Below are 12,835 nucleotides of genomic sequence, written 5' to 3' on the forward strand. Positions count from 1 at the left end.
CTGGTTCCTTGTTGAGCTACACACGGCCATTTTGTTATTGGATTAAATGATAAGAAACAAAGGTTTTGGTGCTCAGTACCACGTCTGGACGACCGCTGGTGGCTTCCTGTTGTCGACTGTGGAGTGAACGACAAACATCTCATTAGGTTCTGATCATATTATAATAAAATCATGTGATTATTACAAAACGAATTACAACATTTTGCATCAGCACCATATTAGTCTCTTACCCGTTGCAAGTGTTTCTGCAGATAAGTCCCAGGATCGCTCCAGATGTAACAATGAAGAGAATCACACCGATTAAAACATAAGGAATTAGCTCTTCAGACAAGATGCTGGCAACTACCTCCTCTGCATAGAACAAACATGGTCAGATAAGCATCATATATATATATATATTATTATTATTATTATTACTATTAATTCAAATCCTGTTGAAACAAAGCTTTTAAACCTTGTTATGTTCTTAAGGTTATTAATCCATGACAACACCAAGATTTCTGGATTGTGTTTTGTGGTTTTTAACTTTACAGACGTAAACAGGTCATTACACATTAAACATTCACTCACCTTCCACAGTGACATTGAGACGCAGAAGAAATGTTCCATTAAGACTTGTACACTCACAGCTGACTTTCACCTCGTCCTCTGGGGTCAAGCTGCTCAGATGAAGGAACAAAGTCTGATTCTCCGTCATTAATCTGAACCTGGAGTCACATCTGTTCTCAGAGTATTTTCCATCAAGATACCCCAGTTTACACTGTGATCCGCTGTTTCTCTCTGTTATGATGGTGCACTCTACAAATATGATGACACCCTCGGTTGTATTTGTGCACAAGGGAGCGACATACGGTTCTTTCCCTGTGGTTTTCACATGTTGCCAAGCCAGTGAGATAGAACCTGAAAGATTAAAACATACATAAGTGAATTAAATAAACACTTTCCACATATTCCACTTATCAAAGAAAGAAGGATAAACAGAGAACAGTCTCCTGTAAGTTGTACGCTGTAAGAAGTAGTTTCTGTACGATACCTTTGCTCTCAACACCGAAGATCAGCGACAGAAGCAAAGCAAACCACAGTTTCAGTCCATGCATCTTACTGGTCAAGACACTTATGCACCAGAGTTCAGCCTCGTGCATGGCTCTGCAGCACCAGACCTCAAAGTCTCACACAGAGGGGAGAGTTAGGGCGTCCAAACAGGAAGTGGGTGAAGGGCTGCATGAGACTATTTCTTTTGTTCTACTGACATTGTGAAAAATAAAAATTACTTTACAATTGATTCTATTAATTAACTTAATCATTAGTGACCAAATATGAATATATGGTTTATATTATAAAGCAGAACAAATTTAGAAAAGAATATATCTAGTAAAATCTACATCCAAACAACACACACTTTGAAAAGGCACATCTAGATAGATAAGATATTCCTTTATTAGTCCTATAATGGGGAAAGAATAGGAAACATAAACTGCATCTGAGACGAGACAACGTCTGATTCTGCCTGAATGTAGTCGGTTATGAAAAGCTCTGTGTGCTGGAGATCAGTGCAGAGGAAGGTGAGAGAGCATCTGTGACGTCAGGGGACAGGAAGCTGAGACACTAGAATATCAAGAGAGCGACAAAGAGCGACAAAGGCCTCCTAAATGATGTATATATATATATATATATATATATATAGAGAGAGAGAGAGAGAGAGAGAGAGAGAGAGAGAGAGAGGGAGAGAGAGAGAGAGAACAAGACAATAAGAGAAAAAGAGTTCATTGGTTCACTCATTTATTCAGTTTTACTATTTCAAACACAAAATATGAAACTCAAGGCGTATACAACATAAGGGAAACAATCAAGTTTGATTAAAACTATTAAAACTCAAAGTTAAGTTTGTTACATCAACATGAAAACAAGCATCACGTGGAGGCAGATGCTACAGATCTGTCCCTGAATCTGTTTCATCTCCTGCAAACACACAAGAATTCTTTCTTTCTTGAAATGTGATATGAATTCAATCTGGATATTTTAACAACAGAATAAAGTCCACTCTCTCTCTGTGTGAAGGTGCTGTATGGCTCAATGTCTCCTGGTTCCTTGTTGAGCAACACACAGTTAGAAAGAGGTTTTCATTTTGTTATTGGATTAACTGATAAGAAACAAATGTTTTGGTGCTCAGTACCACGTCTGGACGACCGCTGGTGGCTTCCTGTTGTCGTCTGTGGAGTGAACGACAAACATCTCATTAGGTTCTGATCATAATATAATAAAATCATGTGATTATTTTAAAACAATTACACTTTATTCTCTGTCAGCACCATATTAGTCTCTTACCCGTTGCAAGTGTTTCTGCAGATAAGTCCCAGGATCGCTCCAGATGTAACCATGATGAGAATCACACCGATTACAACATTAGGAATAAGCTCTTCAGACGAGATGCTGGTGATTGCCTCCTCTGCATAGAAAAAACATCGTCAGAAAAGAATCATATATATATATATATATTATTATTATTATTACTATTAATTCAAATCCTTTTGAAACAAATCTTTTAAACCTTGTTATGTTCTTAAGGTGCTAATAATCTGTAATCAATCGGTGACAACATCAAGATTTCTGGATTGTGTTTTGTAGTTTTTAACTTTACAGACGTAAACAGGTCATTACACATTAAACATTCACTCACCTTCCACAGTGACATTGAGACGCAGAAGAAATTTTCCATCCAGACTTGTACACTGACAGGTGACGTTCACCTCATCCTCTGGGGTCAAGCTGCTCAGATGAAGGACCACAGTCGGATTCTGCGTCATTAATCTGAACCTTGAGTCACAACTGGTATTAAAGTCCTTTCCTTGAAGATACACCAGTTGACACTGTGATCCGCTGTTTCTCTTTGTTATGATGGTGCACTGTACAAATGCGATGCTAGCCTTGGTTGTACTTCCGCACACTGGAGCGACATACGGTTCTTTCCCGGTGGTTTTCACATGTTGCAGAGGCACTGAGCTAGAACCTGAAAGATTAAAACATGCATCAGTGAATTAAATAAACAGTTTCCACATATTCCACTTATCAAAGAAAGAAGGATAAACAGAGAACAGTAAGTCTCCTGTAAGTTGTACGCTGTAAGAAATAGTTTCTGTACGATACCTTTGCTCTCAACACAGAAGATCAGCGACAGAAGCAGAGCAAACCACAGTTTCAGTCCATGCATCTTACTGGTCAAGACACTTATGCACCAGAGTTCAGCCTCGAGCATGGCTCTGCAGCACCAGACCTCAAGGTCTCACACAGAGGAGAGAGTTAGGGCGTCCAAACAGGAAGTGGGCAAAGGGCTGCATGAGACTATTTCTTTTGTTCTACTGACATTGTGAAAAATAAAAATTACTTTACAATTGATTCTATTAATTAACTTAATCATTAGTGACCAAATATGAATATATGTTTTATATTATAAAGCAGAACAAATTTAGAAAAGAATATATCTAGTAAAATCTACATCCAAACAACACACACTTTGAAAAGGCACATCTAGATAGATAAGATATTCCTTTATTAGTCCTATAATGGGGAAAGAATAGGAAACATAAACTGCATCTGAGACGAGACAACGTCTGATTCTGCCTGAATGTAGTCGGTTATGAAAAGCTCTGTGTGCTGGAGATCAGTACAGAGGAAGGTGAGAGAGCATCTGTGACGTCAGGGGACAGGAAGCTGAGACACTAGAATATCAAGAGAGCGACAAAGGCCTCCTAAATGATGTGTATATAGATAGATAGATAGATAGAGTACTTTATTCATCCCCGAAGGGAAATTAAGTTGTCATAGCAGCCGGTATATTTGAATACAATAAAATATATATATATATATATATAGAGAGAGAGAGAGAGAGAGAGAGAGAGAGAGAGAGAGAGAGAGAGAGAGAGAGAGAGAGAAAGAGAGAGAGAGAGAGAACAAGACAATAAGAGAACAAGAGTTCATTGGTTCACTCATTTATTCAGTTTTACTATTTTAAACACAAAATATGAAACTCAAGGCGTATACAACATAAGGGAAACAATCAAGTTTGATTAAAACTATTAAAACTCAAAGTTAAGTTTGTTACATCAACATGAAAACAAGCATCACGTGGAGGCAGATGCTGCAGAACTGTCCTTGAATCTGTTTCATCTCCTGAAAACACACAAGAATTCTTTCTTTCTTGAAATGTAATATGAATTCATTTCAATCTGGATATTTTAACAACAGAATAAAGTCCACTCTCTCTCTGAGTGAAGGTGCTGTATGGCTCAATGTCTCCTGGTTCCTTGTTGAGCAACACCCGGTCATTTTGTTATTGGATTAATTGATAAGAAACAAAGGTTTTGGTGCTCAGTACCACGTCTGGACGACCGGTGGTGGCTTCCTGTTGTCGTCTGTGGAGTGAACGACAAACATCTCATTAGGTTCTGGTCATATTATTATAAAATCATGTGATTATTATAAAACAATTACACTTTATTCTCCATCAGCACCATATTAGTCTCTTACCCGTTGCAAGTGTTTCTGCAGATAAGTCCCAGGATCGCTCCAGATGGAACCATGAAGAGAATTACACCGATTACAACATAAGGAATAAGCTCTTCAGACGAGATGCTGGTGATTGCCTCCTCTGCATAGAAAAAACATCGTCAGATAAGAATCATATATATGTATATATATTATTATTATTATTACTATTAATTCAAATCCTGTTGAAACAAATCTTTTAAACCTTGTTATGTTCTTAAGGTGCTAATAATCTGTAATCAATCTGTGACATCATGATTTCTTGATTGTGTTTTGTGGTTTTTAACTTTACAGACGTAAACAGGTCATTACACATTAAACATTCACTCACCTTCCACAGTGACATTGAGACGTAAAAGAAATGTTCCATCAAGACTTGTACACCGACAGGTGACGTTCACCTCGTCCTCTGGGGTCAAGCTGCTCAGATGAAGGAACAAAGTCTGATTCTCCGTCATTAATCTGAACCTGGAGTCACATCTGTTCTCAAAGTCCTTTCCATGATGATACACCAGTTTACACTGTGATCCGCTGTTTCTCTCTGTTATGATGATGCATGTTACAAATATGATGAAACCCTCGGTTGTATTTGTGCAGACTGGAGCGACATACGGTTCTTTCCCGGTGGTTTTCACATGTTGCCAAGCCAGTGAGCTAGAACCTGAAAGATTAAAACATGCATACGTGAATTAAATAAACACATTCCACTTATTCTGTTTATCAAAGAAAGAAGGATCAACAGAGAACAGTAAGTCTCCTGTAAGTTGTACGCTGTAAGAAGTAGTTTCTGTACGATACCTTGGCTCTCAACACAGAAGATCAGCGACAGAAGCAGAGCAAACCACAGTTTCAGTCCATGCATCTTACTGGTCAAGACAATTATGCACCAGAGTTCAGCCTCGTGTATGAATCTGCAGCACCAGACCTCAAAGTCTCACACAGAGGAGAGAGTTAGGGCATCCAAACAGGAATTGGGCTTCTGTTACCATCGCAGACTGTATATAAAGACTGTATATAAAGAATGAACACAGACCGCATGAGAAAATGATATCAAAATATATATATACATACCGTCTTCATTTATACCTTCATGTGAAGTACAACATTAGAAGTAGAATTACTGCCTTGTGGTTGAATGCTGAAGCACCGAAGTGAGATCTCGTGCTCAGGAGGTAAAACACACGTTGAATGAAGCCATCATGGCCTTTGACCTTTGACCACCTAAATCTAATCAGTTCATCTTAATGTCCAAGTTAACATATTAAACCAAATTGGCAGAAATCCCCTGGAGGTGTTCCTGAGATGTTGCGTTCACAAGAACGTGTGAGAACAAGGCTTTTGAAAGTGTTTCAGGTGTTTGATGATCTGAGCAGAGCAGGATCCTGGAGCCACGGGCTGCATGAAACTATTTCTTCTGTTCTACTGACACTGAAGTGGAAGTCAGTACTTTAATACCTCAGTGCTGTGGTGGGCTAGTGTGTTATTTATATCCCTTCTGATTCAACGGAAGTGAAACATGCACAGACAAACTCACCTTCCACAATAACTGAAAATCACATTCAAGTAAATAAAGGGTGGCATTCATCGAGATTCTTCCAGTCGAGGAAAATCAAAATTAGCTAAAGATGCTGATTGTGGAATTGATTAAACTGTCCTGTGTGTCAGTCTCTTGAATCTATGCAGGCTCCTAAATATATATATATATATATAATATAAAGAGAGAGAGAGAGAGAGAGAGAGAGAGAGAGAGAGAGAACAAGACAATAAGAGAACAAGAGTTCATTGGTTCACTCATTTATTCAGTTTTACGATTTTAAAAACAAAAACATGAAACTCAAGGTGAATAAAACATAAGCGAAACAATCAAGTTTGAGTAAAACTATTAAAACCCAAAGTTAAGTTTGTTACATTAACATGAAAACAAGCATCACTTGGAGAAAGATGCTACAAAACTGTCCCTGAATCTGTTTCATCTCCTGCAAACACACGTGAATTATTTCTTTCTTGAAATGTAATGTGAATTCAATCTGGATATTTTAACAACAGAATAAAAGTCCACTCTCTCTCTGAGTGAAGGTGCTGTATGGCTCAATGTCTCCTGGTTCTTGTGGAGCAACACACGGTTAGAAAGAGGTTTTCATTTTGTTATTGGATTAATTGATAAGAAACAAAGGTTTTGGTGCTCAGTACCACGTCTGAACGACCGGTGGTGGCTTCCTGTTGTCGTCTGTGGAGTGAACGACACACATCTCATTAGGTTCTGATCATATTATTATAAAATCATATGATTATTACAAAACGAATCACAAAATTCTCCATCAGCACCATATTAGTCTCTTACCCGTTGCAAGTGTTTCTGCAGATAAGTCCCAGGATCGCTCCAGATGTAACCATGAAGAGAATTACACCGATTACAACATAAGGAATAAACTCTTCAGACGAGATGCTGGCGATTGCCTCCTCTGCATAGAAAAAACATGGTCAGATAAGCATCATATATATATATATTATATATATATATATATATATATATATATATATATTATTATTATTATTTCAAATCCTGTTGAGACAAATCGATTAAACCTTGTTATGTTCTTAAGGTCATTAATCCATGACAACACCAAGATTTCTGGATTGTGTTTTGTGTTTTTTAACTTTACAAACATAAACAGGTCATTACACATTTAACATTCACTCACCTTCCACAGTGACATTGAGACACAGAAGAAATGTTCCATCAAAACCTGAACACTCACAGGTGACGTTCACCTCGTCCTCTGGGGTCAAGCTGCTCAGATGAAGGAACAAAGTCTGATTCTCCATCATTAATCTGAACCTGGAGTCACATCTGTTCTCAAAGTCCTTTCCATGATGATACACCAGTTGACACTGTGATCCGCTGTGTCTCTCTGTTATGATGATGCACTTTACAAATACGATGCTAGCCTTGGTTGTACTTCCGCACACTGGAGCGACGTACGGTTCTTTCCCGGTGGTTTTCACATGTTGCAGAGGCACTGAAGCAGCACCTGAAAGATTAAAACATGCACTTGTGAATTAAATAAACACTTTCCACATATTCCACTTATCAAATAAAGAAGGATGAACAGAGAACAGTGTCCTGTAAGTTGTACGCTGTAAGAAGTAGTTTCTGTACGATACCTTTGCTCTCAACACAGAAGATCAGCGACAGAAGCAGAGCAAACCACAGTTTCAGTCCATGCATCTTTCTGGTCAAGACACTTATGCACCAGAGCGCAGCCTTGTGCATGGCTCTGCGGCACCAGACCTCAACCTCTCACACAGAGGGGAGAGTTAGGGCATCCAAACAGAGGGTGGGCTTGTGTTACCATCATAGACTGTATATAAAGACTGTATATAAAGAATGAACACAGACCGCATGAGAAAGTGATGAAAAAAAAAATATATACATACCGTCTTCATTTATACCTTCATGTGAAGGACAACATTAGAAGTAGAATTTCTGCCTTGAGGTTGAATGCCGAAGCACCGAAGTGAGATCTCGTGCTCAGGAGGCAAAAAACACGTTGAATGAAGCTGCCATGACCTTTGACCTTTGACCACCTAAATCTAATCAGTTCATCTTAAAGTGGATGTAAGTACTTTAATACCTCAGTGCTGTGGCGGGCTAGTGTGTTGTTTATATCTCTTCTGATTCAACGGAAGTGAAACATGCACAGACAAACTCACCTTCCACAATAACTGCAAAACACATTCAAGAATATAAAGGATGTTGGGACATCACAGTCATGAGATACAAGCATGATAAGGATTTGTTGCAAAATCCATCAGCAGCACTGCTTCTCTTTCTGAGGTCAGGTTCCACGATTGAACCCAAACAGTCACATGATTAAAGTCAATTTCTGAATTATTAATAGAAACGTTGGCATTCATCGAAATTCTTCAAGTCGATGAAAATCTAAATTAGCTAAAGATGCTGATTGTGGAATTGACTCAACTGTCCTGTGTGTCAATCTCTTGAATCTATGCAGGCTCCTAAATTATGCATATATATATATATATATATATATATATATATATATATATATATATATATATATAGAGAGAGAGAGAGAGAGAGAGAGAGAGAGAGAGAGAGAGAGAGAGAGAGAGAGACAATAAGAGAACAAGAGTTCATTGGTTCACTCATTTATTCAGTTTTACTATTTTAAACACAAAATATGAAACTCAAGGCGTATACAACATAAGGGAAACAATTAAGTTTGAAGTTATTGTATTAATTGATAAGAAACAAATGTTTTGCTGCTCAGTACCATGGCTGAACGACCGGTGGTGGCTTCCTGTTGTCGTCTGTGGAGTGAACAACAAACATCTCATTAGGTTCTGATCATATTATAATAAAGTCAAGTGATTATTATAAAACAATTACACTTTATTCTCCATCAGCACCATATTAGTCTCTTACCCGTTGCAAGTGTTTCTGCAGATAAGTCCCAGGATCGCTCCAGATGTAACAATGAAGAGAATTACACCGATTACAACATAAGGAATAAGCTCTTCAGACGAGCTGCTTGTGATTGCCTCCTCTGCATAGAAAAAACAATGTCAAATAAGCATCATATATATATATATACAAATGTTTTAAACCTTGTTATGTTCTTAAGGTGCTAATAATCTCTAATAAATCCATGACAACACCAAAATTTCTGGATTGTGTTTTGTGGTTTTTAACTTTACAGACGTAAACAGGTCATTACACATTAAACATTCACTCACCTTCCACAGTGACATTGAGACGCAGGTAAAATGTTCCATCAAAACCTGAACAGTGACATGTGACGTTCACCTCGTCCTCTGGAGTCAAGCTGCTCAGATGAAGGAACACAGTCTGATTCTCCGTCATTAATCTGAACCTGGAGTCACATCTGTTCTCAAAGCCCTTTCCATGAAGATACACCAGTTCACACGGGGATCCGCTGTTTCTCTCTGTTATGATGTTGCACTGTACAAATGCGATGCTAGCCTTGGTTGTACTTCCGCACAGGGGAGCGACGTACGGTTCTTTCCCGATGGTTTTCACATCTTGCAGAGCCACTGAAGTAGCACCTGAAAGATTAAAACATGCATCAGTGAATTAAATAAACACTTTCCACATATTCCACTTATCAAAGAAAGAAGGATCAACAGAGAACAGTCTCCTGTAAGTTGTACGCTGTAAGAAGTCGTTTCTGTACGATACCTTTGCTCTCAACACAGAAGATCAGCGACAGAAGCAGAGCAAACCACAGTTTCAGTCCATGCATCTTTCTGGTCAAGACACTTGTGCACCAGAGCTCAGCCTCGTGCACGGCTCTGAAGCACAAGACCTCAAAGTCTCACACAGAGGAGAGAGTTAGGGCGTCCAAACAGAGGGTGGGCTTGTGTTACCATCATAGACTGTATATAAAGACTGTATATAAAGAATGAACACAGACCGCATGAGAAAGTGATGAAAACAAAAATATATATACCAACAATCATTTAAACCTTCATGTGAAGGACAACATTAGAAGTAGAATTACTGCCTTGAGGTTGAATGCCGAAGCACCGAAGTGAGATCTCGTGCTCAGGAGGTAAAAAACACGTTGTATGAAGCTGCCATGACCTTTTTACCTTTGACCACCTAAATCTAATCAGTTCATCTTAATGTCCACGTGAACGTTTGTACAAAACTGGCAGAAATCCCCTGGAGGTGTTCCTGAGATGTTGCGTTCACAAGAACGTGTGAGAACAAGGCTTTTGAAAGTGTTTCAGGTGTTTGATGATCAGAGCAGAGCAGGATCCTGGAGCCACGGGCTGCATGAAACTATTTCTTCTGTTCTACTGACACTGAAGTGGAAGTCAGTACTTTAACACTTCAGTGCTGTAGTGGGCTAGTGTGTTATTTACATCTCTTCTGATTCAGCGGAAGTGAAACATGCACAGACAAACTCACCTTCCACAATAACTGCAAAACACGTTCAAGTAAATAAAGGCTTCTCTTTCTGAGGTCAGGTTCTCCGATTGAACCCAAACAGTCACATGATTAAAGTCAAGTACTGAATTATTGATAGAAACGGTGGCATTCATCGAGATTCTTCCAGTCAAGGAAAAGCTAAATTAGCTAAAGATGCTGATGGTGTAATTGACTCAACTGTCCTATGTGTTAGTCTCTTGAATATATGCAGGCTCCTAAATGATGTATATATATAATATAAAGAGAGAGAGAGCGAGCGAGAGGGAGAGAGAGAGAGAGAGAGAGAGAGAGAGAGAGAGAGAGAGAGAGAGAGAGAACAAGACAACAAGAGAACAAGAGTTTATTGGTTCACTCATCTATTCACAGTTTTACTATTTTAAAAACAAAAACATTAAACTCAAAGTGAATAAAACACAAGCGAAACAATCAAGTTTGAGTTAAATGATTAAAGCCCAAAGTTAAGTTTGTTACATCAACATGAAAACAAGCATCACATGGAGGAAGATGCTACAGAACTGTCCCTGAATCTGTTTCATCTCCTGCAAACACACGTGAATTATTTCTTTCTTGAAATGTAATATGAATTAAATCTGGATATTTTAACAACAGAATAAAGTCCCCTCTCTCTCTGGGTGAAGGTGCTGTATGGCTCAATGTCTCCTGGTTCCTTGTTGAGCAACACCCGGTCATTTTGTTATTGGATTATTTGATAAGAAACAAAGGTTTTGGTGCTCAGTACCACGTCTGGACGACCGCTGGTGGCTTCCTGTTGTCGTCTGTGGAGTGAACGACAAACATCTCATTAGGTTCTGATCATATTATTATAAAATCATGTGATTATTTTAAAACAACTACACTTTATTCTCCATCAGCACCATATTAGTCTCTTACCCGTTGTAAGTGTTTCTGCAGATAAGTCCCAGGATCGCTCCAGATGTAACCATGAAGAGAATTACACCGATTACAACATAAGGAATTAGCTCTTCAGACAAGATGCTGGCGATTGCCTCCTCTGCATAGAAAAAACATGGTCAGATAAGCATCATATATATACATATTATTATTATTTCAAATCCTGTTGAGACAAATCTTTTAAACCTTGTTATGTTCTTAAGGTCATTAATCCATGACAACACCAAGATTTCTGGATTGTGTTTTTTAACTTTACAGACGTAAACAGGTCATTACACATTAAACATTCACTCACCTTCCACAGTGACATTGAGACGCAGAAGAAATGTTCCATCAAGACTTGAACACTCACAGGTGACGATCACCTCATCCTCTGGAGTCAAGCTGCTCAGATGAAGGAACAAAGTCTGATTCTCCGTCATTAATCTGAACCTGGAGTCACATCTGTTCTCAAAGTCCTTTCCATGATAATACAAAAGTTCACACTGTGATCCGCTGTTTCTCTCTGTTATGATGGTGCATTGTAGAAATATGATGAAACCCTCGGTTGTATTTCCGCAGACTGGAGCGAAGTACGGTTCTTTCCCGGTGGTATTTACATGTTGCAGAGGCACTGAGCTAGAACCTGAAAGATAAAACATGCATTAGTGAATTAAATAAACACTTTCCACATATTCCACTTATCATAGAAAGAAGGATAAACAGAGAACAGTAAGTCTCCTGTAAGTTGTACGCTGTAAGTAGTAGTTTCTGTACGATACCTTGGCTCTCAACACAGAAGATCAGCGACAGAAGCAGAGCAAACCATAGTTTCAGTCCATGCATCTTACTGGTCAAGACACTTATGCACCAGAACTCAGCCTCGTGTATGAATCTGCAGCACCAGACCTCAACCTCCAACACAGAAGAGAGAGTTAGGGCGTCCAAACAGGAAGTGGGCTTCTGTTACCATCATAGACTGTATATAAAGAATGAACACAGACCGCATGAGAAAGTGATGAAAAAATATATATATATACAAACCGTCTTCATTTATACCTTCATGTGAAGGACAACATTAGAAGTAGAATTACTGCCTTGAGGTTAAATGTCGAAGCTCCGAAGTGAGATCTCGTGCTCAGGAGGTAAAACACACGTTGTATGAAGCCGTCATGACCTTTGACCTTTGACCACCTAAATCTATCAGTTCATCTTAATGTCCAAGTGAACGTTTGTACCAAATTGGCAGAAATCCCCTTGAGGTGTTCCTGAGATGTTGCGTTCACAAGAACGTGTGAGAACAAGGCTTTTGAATGTGTTTCAGGTGTTTGATGATCAGAGCAGAGCAGGATCCTGGAGCCACGGGCTGATTACTACTATAATATAAATGTGACTTTACAATTGATTCTATTAATTAACTTA

General features: G+C 38.7%; 2 protein-coding genes across 3 annotated transcripts; both read right to left on the reverse strand.

Annotated features, from left to right (window-relative positions):
* Positions 1 to 1,827: 1,827 nt before the first annotated feature.
* Positions 1,828 to 5,107, reverse strand: LOC132996995 (uncharacterized). Its single transcript, XM_061067366.1, has 7 exons — positions 4,874 to 5,107; positions 4,525 to 4,645; positions 4,373 to 4,409; positions 4,255 to 4,300; positions 2,678 to 3,007; positions 2,326 to 2,446; positions 1,828 to 2,210 (listed from the first exon to the last, which is right to left on the reverse strand). The coding sequence occupies exons 1-7, from the start codon at positions 4,998 to 5,000 to the stop codon at positions 2,129 to 2,131; spliced, it is 864 nt and encodes a 287-aa protein (XP_060923349.1). The 5' UTR covers positions 5,001 to 5,107; the 3' UTR covers positions 1,828 to 2,128.
* Positions 5,108 to 10,970: 5,863 nt separating this feature from the next.
* On the reverse strand, positions 10,971 to 12,324 carry LOC132996918 (uncharacterized). Of its 2 annotated transcripts, XM_061067277.1 has the most exons (5): positions 12,196 to 12,324; positions 11,730 to 12,059; positions 11,414 to 11,534; positions 11,262 to 11,298; positions 10,971 to 11,189 (listed from the first exon to the last, which is right to left on the reverse strand). In XM_061067277.1, the coding sequence occupies exons 1-5, from the start codon at positions 12,257 to 12,259 to the stop codon at positions 11,079 to 11,081; spliced, it is 663 nt and encodes a 220-aa protein (XP_060923260.1). In that variant the 5' UTR covers positions 12,260 to 12,324; the 3' UTR covers positions 10,971 to 11,078. The 2 variants fall into 2 exon arrangements, with proteins under 2 accessions (XP_060923260.1, XP_060923262.1); XM_061067279.1 differs by having other exon boundaries at positions 10,971 to 11,298.
* Between the last annotated feature and the right edge of the window lie 511 nt (positions 12,325 to 12,835).

Source organism: Limanda limanda, chromosome 23 (assembly GCF_963576545.1).
Source record: "Limanda limanda chromosome 23, fLimLim1.1, whole genome shotgun sequence".
Classification (NCBI taxonomy): domain Eukaryota; kingdom Metazoa; phylum Chordata; class Actinopteri; order Pleuronectiformes; family Pleuronectidae; genus Limanda; species Limanda limanda.